Source organism: Meleagris gallopavo, chromosome 20 (assembly GCF_905368555.1).
Source record: "Meleagris gallopavo chromosome 20, MGAL_WU_HG_1.1, whole genome shotgun sequence".
Taxonomy (NCBI): Eukaryota; Metazoa; Chordata; class Aves; order Galliformes; family Phasianidae; genus Meleagris; species Meleagris gallopavo.
In genome coordinates this window covers 5,468,727-5,486,995 of record NC_139423.1, presented here as the reverse complement: position 1 = coordinate 5,486,995, position 18,269 = coordinate 5,468,727, and the positions used below count along the sequence as shown (strand labels likewise).

Sequence of the window (18,269 nt, the reverse complement as noted above, 5' to 3'; positions counted from 1 at the left end):
AAGAAAGCAGGCAGCTTGAGAGTTTTCATGCTGTAGGCAGACTTCAGGAGCAGCCTACCAGGACCATATCAGCACCCAGGATGCAGACGAAGCCCCAGTCAAGGCAGACAGCTCACCTCGTAGCACTGCCAAGCAGCAGTTGCACTGGAAGCCAGAGTGCTCCTTCCCCCACCTGCCTGGAAGGGAAGCATCCTGTTCTCTCAGGATTAAAAGAGATTAAATGCCACTGGCTAAGCAGCAGGCTCAACCCTGTCACCCGTCTGCAAGTGCTCACTTGAGAGTTCTAATGAGTGCCTAATATTGCAGCCAAACTTATCTTAGATAAACAACACTATTTTTAATTTTTCACAGTAGAAAAAGTAATAGAAAAAGGATATTAAAGGAACGAGAGGAGTGCACAGCTGCCTCTCTCATTCAGAAGTTTGCCATTCCTTGGCAGAAACACTAGCACAATTTCTCACAACTTCAGACTCCAGGTCCCTGACACATGGGTTGGAAAACTATTTTCTCATTAACCTTCCCAAAAATTCCCTCCTACATAATCCTTGTTTCACTGCAGCTCTTTGCCCTGCTAAACTATCAAAGACTTTTGACTGTGCTTACAAGCAAAAGTTAGGTATTCAAAGGCACTATGGATCTAAACCAGAACCTGGCCCCACTAAGTCACTTTGTTTGCTGCTTTTAGAACTCAGAGAGAATCTGACTTGTGAAGTTATTATCAGCATCTCCAGAAATCATAACTCTTGCAGATGCAGTGACTCAATTGCTTATGATTGTCTGCCACGTCTATCTGCTTCTGCCTGTTTTAACCTAGTCTAGCTAATGACCTGGAGTTTTTCATTCTGGACTACAAAGAACCTTAAGAGGATCAATTGAAACGTGCTGATAGGAATGAATCAACAGAGCTCTGTACCTGCAGGCACACACTGGATTCCTGATACCGCGTCCTCAGCTGGCACCAAACTGCTGCTGCTCCTCTCCGCTGTTGGGTAAGAACACTGTTCTTTCAAAGCTCCTCCTGTATCTAGCAGGCTTTTGTATCCTTATGTAACATCTTTCTTGGGTTTATCGCTTGGTCTCTTTCACTACAGCATTATTTAATGCTACTGCATTGTTTACAGCAACTGCAATATTTGGAATATCATTTGTATGAAGGACAATTTGTAAGTTGTTACTGCACTATGTACTATTTCTGCTCTCTGAAGAAGCAGATATTTAATTCCCAGAACAGTAAATCCTTTAATCTGAGCAAACCTAGATATTGAGCTGGAATCTAAAATGTAATAAGTAGAAGATAACAGTTTTTTCACCTTTCTACTTCTGATTAATAACTGTCCATCCCAGACACATAGTTCAAATCTTGTAATTCAATATTGCAGAGAAACATTAGGTTAAACGAAGCACTTGGATTAGGAAAACCTATCATTTCAACAGACAACGACACAAATTATGCACTTGCCAACAACAGTGGAGATGAAACTTACCATCTCAGAGCAATTTTGATTGGCGTAGTAAGGCATGATGTGAAAAGGTCGGCCGGCAGATCGGGGATCATAGGGAGCAATTCATTAGCTTCACACGCTGCCAATTGAATGCAGTTCTTCATCGATGGAGGCAAAGGCATTTGAGCAAGAGGATGGTTTGGGTTAATTGCAGCCACCTGGACAGAGCACAGAAATCACAGAATTGGTGAATTCAAACTCAGGAAAGTAAATTTCAATCTCGTTTTGAAAATAACCAATGAAGAGCTGCCGAAGTGCAACAGATCTTCAGATTCAGAGAAAAAAAACAACCCTTCCCTGTGCCTTTCTGAAACAGGTGAACAAAATAAATGCTTCAGCCACCCAAAATTTTCATTCGTGGTGCTCAAAAGGTATCAAACGAATTGTGCCAAGAGATTGTAATGTATGCAGTGCCTTCACTGCCCTTCATGCAGGACCTGGAAAGCAAGGACCCAGCACAGTGACCCATATGCTGCATTATCCAGGCTAACAGAATGCTTTCCACTCAAAGACACTTTGTCCACTTCCTTTTGTTCCTTTTTTTTTTTTTGCCCTGAGTAAGGCAATGCAGTTGACTACGAAAACTCATTATTTACCAACTTTATAAATGAGAAATTCCATCTTCTCAAGAGGAAATTAATTTTGTGTCTCACAAGAGTTTATGGGGAATACTTATATTACAAACCACGAGCCTGGCACAGTCATATTCTTCTAGCTGAGCAAAGCACCCTGATAAGCACCTGAAGCTTCTCTGTGGCTATTTCACCAATTCTGCAATCTACCAACTTTTTGGATTCTTTAAATATTCTTTTTCCATTCTAACCCTAGAGGAGGCAGTGACACACTTCAGCTTTCACAAGTTGGTCAAATTAGCTGAGATCTGACTCTGCTCCCCACTCTGCTTTCAGCAAAGACTGATGCCATACCTTGGGTGGAAATGAACCTACACCCAAGTCACCTAGCAGTTCTTACTGCACTTCTCATAAATGTAACCTGTATGCTAATAACAAAGGAAGATACTGACAATACTGAAGATATCTTTTAATTTAGACGAAAGGCACGACAGACTGTGGAAAAGTGCTAGCTCTTTACAGATGTATAAATACAGAGCAGTCAAACTGCTTCACATCTGCTATTAATTTCTTAGAGAAAGATTTGCTCTCCAGGCATCTTCATGAATGAGCTCCACAGGTGGGGAGAACATTGAGATGAATTTTCTGCTTCCCGAGCAGTGTGAAGCACTGCAGCCTTGCTGGTTGTTGTGTGCTGGTAGTGCCTCTCTGCTCTGTTGGGGAAGGAGCTCCTGCTCAACTCCTGGCTCTGCGCAGTAAGATTAACTAAAGAAGCTGTGACACATGCAATATAAATATTTGCCCATTAGGAGATGAACAATTAACAAGCAAAAAGTGAACACGGAGTACCAGCTAGTAATTACAGACCTTGTTAGATTTCTAGGGATAATGATGTAGCAAAACATTCTTTTACAAAGCATGAAAGACAAAGGAGGGTAGAGCCCAGTATTAACTTCTTCTTTACTTGGAACATCCACCAAAGTCAGACTGTGACTAGATTGCTCAGCACCCTCAAGGATAAAACTCATTAGGGAGAGACACAGAGGAAGTACATGGCTAACAAAAGGTTAAAAGCACAGCAGCAAGAATGCACTAATGCACAACTGTAAGAATAGTAAACAAACTGAGCGATGCTTCCCTGTGCGAAATGTTATCAAAATTATTAATAATACATATTTATCTACAATCGTCGTTCCTTCATGTCTCAGCAGTTCTGTAAACAAGCAATTAGATGAAGACCTTGCAGCAGCCCATAACCATCTCACAGCTTCTTCAGCAGAATCGTGCTCTCAGAACAGAGCGATGCACACTTTCCTGGATCAGCCCGGTAAAAAACACCCTTACTATCAACACAGCACTTCTCATTTCACTTCTTGTTACTTCAGGGCAACTGACAACACACAGCCTTTCAGACTAAATAACAGTGATAATGTTAACTTTTCAATTATACAGAAACAGGCTGAAATCATTCCTGTAAGATGGTGGAAATTAATTTGTTCTGAAAACAAACTATCTGCCCCAGCCAAGGAGCACCTGGGTTTGTTATTTGCAAGAGCACTGTCAGAAGGACGAGCTAACACATTTGCAAGCATTGCTGCCTGGGACTAACAGAAAAGGGAAACGATGCACCTCTTTTAAACTGCTGTTACTGAAAGCATTTATGTCCACATGCAGCCACAGTGAGAAGCAAACACCTGATGAAAAAACAAGACGGGCACGTGTGAGTGAAACCTGGGAGAAACTGACCCAGCACAGAAACTCGTTGTCATCACAAGTGTTGGCCAGACTTGCTAGCTTGACAGAATTCCTGCTATGAGAATCCTCTTCCCCTGAGAAGATATTGTTCCTCTCTCCTAGCAGATGGTGGATTAGAAAATCTCTCCCCCCAGACATGATGCTAATGCCAGATAACATTCTGCCACACTGTTGTTAAGCTCGTTTTTTGAGAATTAATGTTGAAGATGGAAAAACAAAACCTGTGAGTTCCTCAGCTCCGATCAGGACTACACGTGCTGCTGGAGGGGAGAAGCACTGCCACTGCAACGCTGAGCTCCCAGCCAGGTAGGAGCAAAACAGACCAGCACACAGCTGTGAGCTGCACTGTCTGAAACTCAAACAACACGTCTGAAAACCAAAAGGCAGCACCTCTTGCAGCGAAGCACACATCCAGATGACACTTTTCAGCCTTCCCTTCTGCACATCTCAAACGTGGCCTTACAGATCTATTCTATATGGAATAATTATGAGACAGAGGAAACACCATGTCACAATTACACAGAAAATTAATCAGAAATATCCAGCCTACTGTTTTATCATTGTTAGCACAGCACACTTAAAACGCCTGCTTAATTTTCTAGAATTACACTGTATTTATATGCGCTCACAGAATCATCAGAGCTAGCTAATGGGATGATTAAAAGCATCCATTGCCTTCACTTCCATTATATGTTATAAAGCTCGAAAGCAGGCATATGCAAGGTGTTTTCTAACTAGGTTACTGCCAGCCCTGTAGGAACCATTCCCCTGCTGCTTCCTGACAGCAGCACGAGGTCAGTCCTGCCAGCCCCAGCACCTCCTCGCAGCCAGAATCCCTGCCACGGTGCTCAGCAGTGCCAAACAGGACATCAAGCAGGAAAGCAACAGCACGAACTCCTGTTTCCAAAAGCTGGGGTCAGTTTCCAGCTCTTAAAAATATTTTTTGGGAAAAGAAAACAACAGCAATCTGTTACAAACATTAGAACAACCCTTCCCCTGCACTTTCCTCCTCCCTTTCTCCCCCCAAAGGCAGGATCAACTGCAAAAATGAACTGTTAATCTGATATATCACACTTGTTTCTACAGCACCACATCCAGGCCATGGTGCTAAGTGGCTGGGTGCTGTCTGCAGCTGGCTTTGGTGCCTTAGGGACCAGCTCCAAGCTACATCTTCTGCCCTTGCTCCTCACCTCCCTCAGAGAAGCAGTCTTGTTGAAGATAAAAAATATTTCCAATTGTGATGTGTCTGCCAGGATAAGACATGACAGATTCCTGCCTCTGGTACACGAAGTCACCATCATCATCTTACTGAAACCGATGTACTTCTTTCCAGCCGTGCAGCCCTTCACTCACACAGATCGGCAATATCTTATTTATTAACAAAAGGCATTTTTTTTAATTTACTATTCAAGGGCAATTTTGGAGGCAGCTCTCTAAAGAACACAGTGCAGCACTGCATGGTACAGTGTTATCCTTCCTCAGGTATCTTAGAGGAGCGTTTAACTGCTTCCTATCACTCACAAGTTATTCCTTTTTGTGCCTCTACTCCTTGAAGACAGAATAAGATTTAGATTCTACATTAAGGAGGAGTTAAGAAAGCCTTTATATTCTACAGACAGAATGAAATAGAATGGAATTGCAAGCATACCTCTAAATATGTTGCAACTAATTCTTATAGTCCTGGTAGAACTATACATGATCTGATGGCACCTGGCCAGTGAGCAGGGATCCCTGTGGCTGGATCTGAGCCTGTGGTAAATGGAGACCACATCCTGGCCCTCACTGATCAATGCTGTAACACTGCAGATAAAAACATTCATCTTGCACAAAGTGAAGCCTCCGTATCTGCTTGGAAAGTCACTGATATTTGGCTTGTCTGCCTATCTCTCAAATGCATTTAAAGATTGCTTGACCATACTTAATACCACAGAAAACTTAGAAGAATAATGGGAAAAAATATGAATTCTGATTGTTTGAAGTACGACACACAGCACTTAATGAAAACCATGAGCTACAATGTGTGTTTAATCTGAAAATTCAATTTCTTAGTTGGTCGCTTGTGTCAAATGATTTTCCATCTACTGCAGTTTCATGGCATGTAATCCCTTCCTCACCCTCTCTATGCTTCACAGTATTTTCTCTCCTTAATTAACTTCACCAACTAATTTCTAAATATCTAATGGAAGGCACATTAAGAAGAAACACATTACTATCAGTATCTAAAAAACTGCATATTAGCTGTGGCTACAGAATAATAACTTTATAACTGATAGTCGACTACTGCAGTAGTTTACTCTGGCAGAGGGCTGCACTGTGAGAAAGCCAGGAAACATTCAGGAATTAGTGAAGGCTTCATACACACAGCAAACCCAAGGCATAAAGATAGCACAACTCGACACAGCATTCCCAACAGTAAGAGGTTTGATTGTGCCAGTTTGCAAAAAGCTGAGATATCAGAACCTCCGCCAGCAATGTCTGCAGGCACGGCCTCCTGCAACCTCCAGCATCCATCTCACATCATGGATGTTCTCAGACACATAAAATTACGTATGGAGAAATAGTTGGTTTCCATTACCCCAGCCAGCAAGTTGTTCTAGAACCTTATTCTTTGCATTTTCTAAAATCTACCCACTTGTAGACTAGACTTAGTCACGGGCAGCTATATACCTAATTGCTCTTGTGTCAACAGTATCCTAGGAATACTTCTCCTCCCATAAGCTTATCCTTCAAGGAATTTATACACGTAGCCACATCTTCCCTCAGCCTTCACTCTATCTGATTAAGAAAACAGCAAGCTCCTCTAATCTCCTTTCGGTAAGATGGGCTAACAATTATCTTGATCACCCCAGCAGCCCCTCTGAGCATCACTTTGCTTTTCATGAACTCGGACACCAGCAGGGTCATTGCAGAGCCCCACAAGAGCCAAGGAGAAGAGCCTCATAGAGAAAGCAGGGAAAGGGAGGGAGAGTGAGGGTGGGTCCATTTTAACGTGCTTAGGAATAGAGTGAGAAAACAAAAGAAGAAATCTTAAGGGCTTATTTTACAAACAGAAAGACTTAGAAGATACTGCAATGAAAGTTGTAGGCTGACAAAAAAATAAAAGAAAAAAAAACTTGAAAAAGGAGAGCAGATTATGACCACCAGACAATTTCCTTGACTTAAAAAGATTGTGGTTTCCAAAAAGGCATCTATTACCAATACCATTGATCCATGTCTGCAGTTTTATATTCTTCCCAAGCCACAGACTTTGGGAAGAATCTTTACAAAGTACAGCAAAGTCACTGATTGAAAAGGGCAGGAAAGCTGGAAAGATCTACATGTCTGAAGCTATTAGGCTGGTGTCTGTTACTAGTGTATTTCTACTTGCCAAAAAGTCATCACAAAAGCATCTTCAAAAACTGGCATTTGGGATGAAAGGAATTAGAGCCAGGACTAGTATTAACACCCGCTGACAGTTATACTTGCTGCAGTCAGTTGCCCATTAACTAATATTCTTCCTTGAAGATTTTTTTTTTAATTTCATCTCTTTGAACAACAAAAGTACAAAAAGTTAATCTTCAAAAATGTGCTTTCTATGCAGGCTGAAGCAAGCAGGGGGATCTGGGAGCAAAGAACTCCGTATCCCAGGACGACTCCTGCTTCCTTACCTTTCACTCTGCATTTCAAATTTACTTCAAAAAATGTATTAATAATTATATTTGCAATGAAAGGCAGCTTTCCATCAGAAACACATCCAGCTTAAGCATTCTTTGAAACTAAAATCATCAGCGATGGTCCCTCTGTGCACCAGGTTTATTTAATTTGGTTTCACAATTTTGCATTCGGCTCAACAACACGAACTGCATCCAAATACATACCCACACACTACACTTCTGAATCTAAAATAAATATGTCTCGTTCACTTCTGCATTTATCTCAGCAGAAAAGACCATTAGGGCACAAATTGATTCTATTAACATTACCATTTAATTAGCACTTGTATTAAAAATTATTCAAACTTGAATAGAATAGCAAACCAAACCAGACAGACCGGAGTGGCAAAATCATTTGCAAACTAATTTGGATTTCAACGTGGTTTTAAACATTTTTTTTTCAGCTGTCTATGGCAAAAGAAGCTTAAACTTAACCCTACTGCACAAACAGAAACAAAAAGCGTTGCAGCAGGTCGTGATCTCACCTCCAGCTCTTGCTCCCTCTGTAGTGCAAATTGTTTGAACGACTTGACAATAAGGCCAGCATTGGAGCAATCATAGACGAAAATGGAAGGACTGCCCATCCAAGTCTGCAGGTCGTATATGGACAGAGGAATATACTGAGTATAGTTCTGAAAGAAGGAAGAAAAACTGAAGTTACAAAGAGGCAGAGAGGCAACAGCACTTCCATGGTAATAAAATACACGTGATAAAATCCAATTCTGAAACCACAAAATAAAATCTGGATTGAACTCTGGACATGTTGGTTGATATTGATCTTGATTAACATCTACTAATAAGAACTACAAATCCAACTTCAGTACAGAAAACAAATCAGATTTCCTTGTGGTATTGTTTGAAACACTGAACTTCACACTAAAATTCTGAGATGTCAGTGTGCATCAAAGCACTCCTTACAACTTCCAACCAGCGTTTAACAGTCCACATTTTAGCTCAAATTTCTGCAATGCTGATCAAAGATGTAAACCAGATGTCTTTAATTTAACATCAATCATCTGAAACTGAAAATCCCATCAATAAATCAGGACTGATAATTAAGACTACGCAACCCATCAGCAGCCACCCCATCTTAATTTAATGAGACGCTTCAGGATTTTATTAGCTTCTGTGCAACTTTCAGAATTATCCAGCATCAGAATGCCCACAAAGCAAAGTCAAGTACCAACAGCTCTGTTTCTATAAACATGAAGTATTTCCCTCCTCCTCTTCCTCTAACAAAATAATTGAAGGCAACAGCTCCTTAAAGAAACAGAGGATGAAAGCTCAGGCTTTAAGCTAGCTATGAGGAGTCGAACCTCAACCTCAGGAGCAGAACTGAAAATACAAACAGAGGAGATTTCTGCTGCCTGAGCCCACGAAGAGTCACTGCAGGACGTAGTGTGGCTGCCTGCAGAACCAGAGGATCAACCATCCGCAGCCAGAGGGCAACCTGCTCATGTTGGTACCGCGCTGAGCGCTGCCCGAAACCAACAGTAAAAGCTGCAGTGCTCCTATTAACATCAGCAGCATGATGGATGGGACCGTAACTCTCATTTAAATTCAAGAGACTTAAAATAGCTGTAATAAAACTTTGACAAAAATCAAATTTTCAAGGACACATTGGCGTATATAAAGACAGAAGTGATTCGAGACCATATGTTGGATAAGGTAGGTAATACTAAGTCAGTTTTGCCTATACATAAAAAGTTTTGATTGTTCTATTAAAATTAATGGGAAAATTTGTTTTGTTACAAAATTTTCAGGGAGTTAGGAGCTTGGCAAATTGTTACAGGATGGAATGATACATGAACAACTTACTCTTGGCACAAACCTTTCATAAGGACACCCCAAGGATGTCACAGTAAGTTGCATAAAGAAAACCTGCTCTGACACGTATTATTGATGAGATTTTAGGGACACACGTTGTTTTAACTTTAAATTTATAAAGCATGCTGCTGCAGCTCAGGACAGCAGCTCTGACAAATATTGTGCTACTGCAAACCAGCACAAATTTACGTTCCATGATTACTGTAGGGGTCACACACAGCTTATCAAGCCTGCTAATAGTATGCCAACGAGAGAAGTTGAAGGAGAAAAGAGTGTTAAATAATGGCTTCCTAGTGTGGCTGCTCAGGGTGATCTGCTGCTGGGGCTGTGGGCATGACAGAACTCTGTGGTTTGTTCTCAGACTTGAGTTTCATAACAAAAAAGTTTCCGTGGGTTAACCAACATCTCCCAACACCCACCTGCGACTGTGGAAAGGAACAGCACAACTGAACAAGAAAGTGAGTTTGCATTAATTTCATAATCAATTTCTTTAAAAAACTCAAAAACATTTCAAAGAGCATTCTTCTGCTTTTCAGAGGGGTTCCCCAGAACTCTGTGATAAACTTGTTTGAACTCTGCAGTCTCTCATTGTTTCTTTTTTTTTTTCTTCTTAAAACCACACTGTGATTTTGTCAGACAGCAGCAGTGAGCAAAACCACACAGAACATGGATCCTTATTACTTCAGCAATGCTCACAATAAATGCACGAAAAGCATGACTGCATCTTGATGCTTTGTTTCAATTAAAGGTTCTATTTCCAATTCCTTCTCTACCAAAGAAAAAAAGTCAATATTTGGTAACATGCTGCAATGTTACCAATGCTATCAAGTTGCACTGTTACTTGTCAACATTTATGATAATTAAGGTTCTTTTCCAACAGTCCACAAAGATACATAAAAGACCTCAGCTCTTCATAACCAGAGGAGCCCACATCACATTCCCCAGCTGAAACTGCAGGCAAACTGGCAAAGACCCAGTAAGCTCTTAATAAAGCGTTTGGCACAGCACACAACTTCATTGAGCAGTAATTTCCTCTTCTTCCATGTGTAACACATTCTGCTCAGCATTCTTACTGGCTTATTTATTACCCACTGGCTGTTAAGTAAGAAGAAGGTCACTCCTATTTGTTCTTAAACACCAAATTCGGCTTCAAAATAATCATTTAGGATGGTGGTCAGAATACTAATGGAGCTTCCAGTAGAGATGCACCCGAATAAAGTGATGCCCTTTTGCACTTTTCTCCCCTGCCTTTCTCTCCTTGCTCTTTCAAGCTATTACTGAATGCTCATCCAATTACAAAAATAATACATGAGAAGTATGAGAAAAGAAGTTCAGTATGTTCCTGAAATAAAATAGGAGCGAATCCCTGCAAGCTGTGTCAGCTGGATGCACTCCCCCGCTACCAGCAGTACCTCACACACTCCTAAGACTCCCTTCAAAATCAGTTACCTTTTAATAGAACACTAAATAGCTTTACTATCGCATCTATATCACACCTGGTACCACCAGAAAGGTGTTGCATGGGATCTACATAGCTGTACAAATCATGGCTAAACAGGCATGGCAAGTCTTTACAAAAAAATAAGAGATACATAAAATATAGCTGAGGTTCCTCAGTACTCTCTGATCTGGAAGGAGAGCTAATTGTACGATTTGTTGTCCTCCCGCATCAAACTCATGCAATTTGAACAATGATTATTCAGTTAGTTGAGATTTCAGAGAATCACTGAGGTTGGAAAAGATCTCTAAGTTCCCCAAGTCCAACCCCAACCCATCCCACCGTGCCCAATGACCACATCCCTCGGGATCCCTCACACCCCCAGGGACAGTGACACCCCCACCCCTCTGGGCAGCTGTGCCACAGTGCCTGGCCACTCCTTCTGGGAATAAACTGCTCCTAATATCCAACCTGGATGCGAAGCTAACTCCATGCTAAGAACTCAACTTCAAGAACACGGAGAAGGCATACAGCTGTCGGCACAGAACCAAACACCTGTAGGCAAGTTACACCCTGAAAACATCACTGTGACAGAACACCGTGAGCGTTTACACAGCCATGAAGGAGATTCAGCTGTCTCAGCACTGCTTCTCACCTTGTTGAAGACCCAGATCTCCCCGTTCACCGTCGGCCTGGGCACACCGTGCCCATTGTAGTGGAACAGCACCCGCTCCTCCTTGGCATTGCGCCGCAGGGATGTGCACAGCTTCTTCACCTCGTCCACCGTCGGATCCAGGCTCTGCTTGTACCTGGCCTGTGGACATACAGGGTCATTGGTCATAAATGTGAAAAAAAAATCTACTTAAGAGGCAGGCAACTATTTAAGACAGAAGCATTGCTATACTTAGGCACACTGGAAAAAGATGACAAAACGTTTACTGGACTTATTTGCAAACAAAGTACCCCTCCACTTGGTGTATGGGAACACGTGCAGAACAACCCACACACGAACCTGATATTCCCACAGGGGTAAGAAAAGGTCAAAACTATCAAAAGCCCTCAGCTTGCTTTTGGAAGCACCTGGGCTCACTATCACAGCCTTGGGGATGGACTCTGTGTTATCAATCCTAGCCACCTAACTCAACAAGCTTGTGATTCATAGCACATTTCTACGTTTGGGGGAAAAAAATGTTAAAAGAACCCAATACTTCAAAACATTTTTGCTCAACTGAGTTCAAGATGTCTATGTAGTAAGCTAGTTTGTTGTACTCCAAAGTGCATTTTCTTGAAGCAAGGCCAAATAATAACAGCAAGTCTTCCAAATGTCCTGTATCTCTCTCTTCTTCAGACTTCCAGAGAGACTGAGATTCCAGAATCACAATGCCTTAAAAAGTACTGATGTATTGAAATAAAGAACCACCAAGTCTAAGAGTGGGACAACTGTACACACACATCTACAAAATCTGCTGTTGAAAGCCTGCTTATAAGTCAAGGTCTCAGAAGTTAATGCTTTTAACCTTCCTTCTATAGCATGCAAGGATAAGAAAGTCTTAAAATATCATAGTAAAAGACACGAAACGTGTTATTTAATATAAAAATGTTTTGCTTAGCTATGCAGCTTGAAAAATAGATACCACGCTGCTCAATTAATATGCAGTACCTCAAGCCAGTAGGCAGGATGGATAGAATGAATGGTATCATTTGCATGATTACAGCCATGAAGCAAAGCAAGCAAATAGAAAAAAAATATTAAGAGCGAGCCAGTGATCTGACACACTCATCCTTCCTGGGGACTTCCACACTACGGAAAGGTAAGAGGCTGCATTAATCTTAGCACAGTCGCCCCATCACATCTTTCTCTCCTCTTTCAGCGTTGTTATCAAGGTGCTGATGTGCAAAAACGTGCACCTTAAATCACGTTCTGCCTGCTGGCACCTTCACCAGGCACTATAACCAGAGTGGTTGGTAATTTTTCAGCTCCCCTTTTTGAAGGAGAACAAGCTCATTGGAACACTCCTCACGCCCTGTTAGCATAAATATTAAATACAGCTTGCAATTAATGGAGGTGAATTCATACCCTAAAACTAAAGGCCGTAGATCTAAAGACCCCAACTGTAAACACATAATTTACACACTGAGAAACACAGGGCGGAGGAGAATGAAATGGAGAGGAGGGAGCCTGTAAATAAGCAGACAATTGCCTACCTGTCAGCTCAGGACTCCCCAGCATCAGTTTATTACACATCATTCAGGTGCACGACACAACAAATGGATATCCGAGTAAGGAAGCAGACCAGACGATCCCTCTTTTTATTTTTTTAAGACTTTTCAAGACCTTTTTCAATGGTATGGAATAAATACCAGGAGAGTAAGTGCTGTAATTACAAGTCAAAATTTGTCGACCTGATGGGCTGGGGATGCCAGCTGTGGGGTGGAGGAGCAGCTGACTGTTTCATTTGATGCCCTCTGGGACAGTGCTGTTCCCAATAACTGCTGAAATCAACCTAAGGTTGAATACAAACCAACAAATGTTCTGCTGTGCCATCACACACTTTGCCTACTTAGTGCTGTGTTAAAAATAATGCAGTTATGCCCATTCCTAGACAGGCTGAGCTCTACTGCCAGGAGTCCTGCTCCCTCCTTCAAGAAGGAAAGCTTTCAAAGTCTAAAGGGGAAGGTGGGAGAACAGAGACCAAAGAAGCATCCATCAGCCCTGGAGAGCTCCCATTTGCAACCACAGTCATCTGTAGCACAAAAGGCAGAAGTGCTTTTTCCCTACAACACAGAGATAGATACAGACAGCTATAGATATTATGACAAAACAGGCTAAATAGCAAACTTGAAGGAGAAACTACAGTTCGCATGAAAAAGACAAAAAAAATCCTGTTTTTTCCTGCAATGCTTTTAATCTTTTGTTCAGCAGAGGCTTTATAAATGCTTGCAGATTAAGGACAGCAGGACACTTTCCTATGGGAAATGAGAGACTGTCTTTAGCACGATGCACATTCATATAACACTGCTAAGCAAGGACAACATGTTACTGCTCAGCACTTCTAATTGAAAGATGTCACTATCATTAATTAATGAGTTTGGGAGAGTAAAAATTTGAGAATGTCTTATAAAGCCATCAATATCAATGAATAAATAATAGCTGACTCTAGATCATTAAAACACACAGAACTCCCTACAGTAAAGGAAAATAATTTCCTTTTGGATCTCCCGGACTAAGAGAGGTTCCTGCAGCTCTCCCAGCCGGAGCCAAGGAGCAGGGCAGCACATCCCATCCCCAAGCCAGCTCCGTGCACTTGTTTTAACTACAACGTTACAAATGTGAGTGATGAAAGTGAGTTGTCTCATCACCCCCCTCCCCCCTCACTGCTGCCCCATCGCTTTCAGGGGATAAATAAAACAATGCTGCATTCCCTGATCAGCAGGGGAGAACAGGAAGCCCCCGGAACGAGTCTGACTGGAGAGGGAAAACCAATTCACCTACTTCTATCCCACTGGGAAACGTCAGCAGTTATTGGCTGCACGAAGTCATTCCCACGGTTTTATGGATTTTGTGCCTAAATGAATGGCTCTGCCTCAGAACCACTACCTCATGACAGGTTTTCCTTTTATTTTGAATGGGATGAAAACAAATCAGATGACCTGTGTTAAAGGCTTTGTATGGCAGCTGCCCCCAAACCTCAGCAAGCGCTGCGCTTCCCACGTTGCAACAAACGTTTTGTCCCAACAAGGCCTGATTCCTCCTTATGCTGATTTGTAATAATCTTTCCCACTTCATTTCTCAGAACAGCTGTACTGCTGAAGGTGAACCTCTGCAGAAGGGGATGCAGTGGGATGCTGTGCTGCTGCTGCACTGTGTCTTGGATCCACCCTGAACCCCAGTTTCCAAATGCAGAAGATGCATTGAACCTGAGACTTCGCCGCACGCGCAGACAGCCTACTTAGCATGATTTAATTAAAAGGAATCAAAGCAATCTAATTATTGCAAGAGAATGTTTTTGGAACAATGCCCAACTTTGAGAAACGGATCTATGAAAGGCTTTCCAAGGAAATAAGTTACCAAGGAACAAAAGCAATGGGGCCAGCGGCTGGAGGGAGGAAAGCTCACCATAAGACTCGTGCTCCAGACCTTCTCTGGACACGCTCCAGCATCTCAAAGTCCATCTTGTAATGAGGGATCCAAACAGAAGAGGGGACAAAGCAGCGGGTCCTGAAGTGACAAGGAACTGCTGCAGCACTGCTGTGCCCAGTTCCAACCTCCTGCCCCCACGAGCTGAGCCCCAGCACGCACACAGAGGAACGGCCCTGCAGGTCGGACCCAGCAGCAGCTTTGGGCAGAGCACAGATCAGCAGCTCCAACCCAGGGACTGAAAAAGCACCTGAGATGGCTGAAGGCCTGCTAATGACAAACACCACAAACAGCGGATTTGCTTTTCTGTAAAGTGATAAAAGTAGAATTGAATTAATCCAGATTGCACGCTTTATAGGGCAGCTGTCAGTTTGATGCAACACGTCCTCCGAGCGGCTGGAACAAACTCTGGCTTAGCCATAAAGCAGGTTGGTGTCAGGCAGCTGATAGCCAGATCATTCCATGGCTGTTATGCCACACAGCAAGGCAGCACAATTGATGTTTTTTAAAAACATTAATTTTTTAGCACATTTAAAACAATGAAAAAACATTGGCACTGGTCTTCCCCAAAACATAACTCCTTCAAAGCTTGGTGTTACAGTTTTTGTGTTTGGTTCAGTATAATTAAAAAGACATTTTGAATAACATGGCCGTTTAGAAAATGAAAAGTGTCAGCAGCAAGAACGTGCCTGTTTACATGGCAATGAATTAAGGTGAAAACATCAAGATTACTCAAACCCACAGCACAACTACATCTCCACGCATGTGCTTCTGGGCTGATTTGTGTGCTTGCATAAAAGCTCTGCCAACCCACATCTCCATTACAAAAGCAAAGTCCAGAGACAAGGGGTATCTTTTTTTTTTTAAACTATTTAAGGCCTATTTATCATGAATATCTTAATATATGTGCACCGTCCCAGCTAATGAATTCAAAGCATCTTCACCTGTGCCCAACGTTTTTCTTCTATATTTCTATTAGAGAACCAGGAAGGAGCAGCAATGCATGCACACTTGCTGTGTTTAGGCACAATTATCAGTGTTGAATACAATGATACACAAGAAACTGAAAAACCAAACCCTTCGTGCCATGCCAAGTGCTAGCAGTTCTGTAAGCCTTAAGATGCAAAGAGAGTTTGTGAAGGCTGATTATACCATATACACATATGCAGTATAATTACTGCATATATGCCTGAAAAACTGTTAATATAACAAATGGTAAAGAAATGCTCTTGATAAATACTGGTCTTGTCTTGTAACAGTAGAATCAAACAGCTAAAGATGCAAAAAAAAAGAAAAGAAAAGAAAAAAAGAAATCAGTCCTTTTTAATTCATTGGCCAGTATATTAAAGTCTGATCCTGAATAATGGTGTAAGAAAAAGCAATTGTAAGCTTTCAGCGTCACTTTAGACATCAGCTTTAGGGTATGAATACTGCGGTGTGGTAACCAGCACATCCACAATGCAGGACAACAAAATGGCTCGAGAGAACCCCCCCAAAAAGGCAAGGTGAGCCCAGATCTGCAATAGCACAGGGCTTTCACAGGATGTGTTGGGAACATTTCATTACCGTCAGCCTTTCTAAAGGCTTATTAAAAGATCTGCATGAAAAAGTGTTCATAAGGACAGCATACCTTTTCAGCAGATAAGCCTGAAGAAAAACCACTCTCTGTGCCACCGACAGAAATAGAGCTAATAACTGCTATGTATATCCACGTCACGTGTGCTCCGCGTGCCTGCGGCGCAGACCTGCCGGCCAGGTGGCAGCCCCAGCTCAATGCTGGGCACAGCACAGCATCTGCGGAGAAGTCCCTGTACAAAGACTTGCTTAAGAGCAGACAGGAGGGTGAGAAGCACTTCTTGTCTCCGGGAGTGAGGGGTCTGAGACACTGGCAACACCAACACCGCATCCCAACACACTGAGCATCCCCCACCGCCCCCGAGGAACTCACCAAGTCCCCTTCCCCAAGGGGCTTCTTTCCCAAATTCTCTCCAATCACACTAACAAGCAGCCCGTGCTCCTAACAATTGGCGCCGCTCGTTGTTTTCCATTCATTAATTTCCTTAAAATTAACTTCATTACTATGGGCTCTGTGATCTCTTAATTTCGACGCTCGTTCTTCTCCCCGACAGCATCTTGGCCTCCTTCCAGGTCCTCTGATGTTGGAGCTGCTTTAGTAGAAGCGACATCCTTCATTCCTAGAGAAAGTACTTTGCTCTTTGGTTACTTCAAAACTGTGATTAATATCCCAGTCCTGTGATTTACAGCCATTTAATTTTAATACTTACTAAAACACATTTTTCCTTATATCAAAGAAAGATTTAGGATCCTGAAATTACATGGGCTTTGAAAACACATCAAAAAGTAGACAAACTGTGAAGCGTACAAAAATACTCTTATTTTTGCACCAACAAAATAAACAATTTACACGGAAAATAACTCCTTCACGAGAAGCAGAACCAAGGGGAGCACTGCCCCGACTTTGCTGCTCTTTCTGGATTTCAGCAGCCAAACCTGAGCAAGGCACAAATCCCATAGGGCTGCCCCCAGCCTGCCCCGAGCCCAGAAGGCTGCAGCTACAACAAGCGTGCTTCAAACTGTTTGGTAAACTGTCCAGGACATCAAAAATGTCTGATTACCAGATATAGATAGCTTGAAAAAATATTAACTACAATGAAGAAATACTTCTACTTATGGATGCTTCGGTTTAAGATCTAAACCAAGCACAAGAAAGGCTCCTGGGAGGCGTAGGCAAGTCCTCTGTAGGCATCCGGCTTCAAAAACACATCTCATCTCCTACATGATAATATATTCACAAGCAGCCAAGACTTAACAGCTTAATTTGCTGGATGTCCAGGACAAAATGCATTACTAGAGCTAAGCTGGGAGGGTGGAACATTTATTCACCTGACTGTAGTCAGCAGCGCAGTGACTTTACCTTTCCTCTGCAGAGTCTTTGACCTTGCTTTTAAGTCCAATGTGAAATGAATTCTAAAGTACCTAATCCTCACTGTGTGGATTCAGTGTTCAACAATACTTCCCAAAAAATACCTTTGAGCCGTCTGTTAAGAAGAACCAACGTTGACAGGGAAGACAAAAACCAGGAGTGCTAACCTCGAACATCTGCTGCAGCAGATTTGGGAGACAGGTGTGTTCCTCAGCAACCACAAGATGCTGTGTGCTGCAGGGCTGTCCCAGGACATACCCAAATTTCACCCAGCAGCCCATACTGCATTGTAAGGAGACCTCCCTACCTATTCAAAATAAACATTCCAAGATGGCTATGTACATAATTGTGCATTTATAAACAACAGGAATGGGTAAAAGAACCTCACTGCTTCTCAATAC

General features: G+C 42.2%; 1 protein-coding gene across 7 annotated transcripts in view; it reads right to left on the bottom strand.

The window, feature by feature from the left end:
• RPTOR (regulatory associated protein of MTOR complex 1) overlaps positions 1–18,269 on the bottom strand; it is a 118,565-nt gene that overhangs the window by 79,886 nt on the left and 20,410 nt on the right. For all 7 annotated transcript variants that reach the window (XM_085239785.1, XM_085239784.1, XM_085239787.1 and 4 more), the window contains 3 exons: positions 11,442–11,600; positions 8,007–8,153; positions 1,485–1,660 (listed from right to left, as the gene is read on the bottom strand). In XM_085239785.1, the coding sequence (XP_085095911.1) occupies positions 1,485–1,660; positions 8,007–8,153; positions 11,442–11,600 (482 nt within the window). The remainder of the gene's footprint in view (positions 1–1,484; positions 1,661–8,006; positions 8,154–11,441; positions 11,601–18,269) is intronic.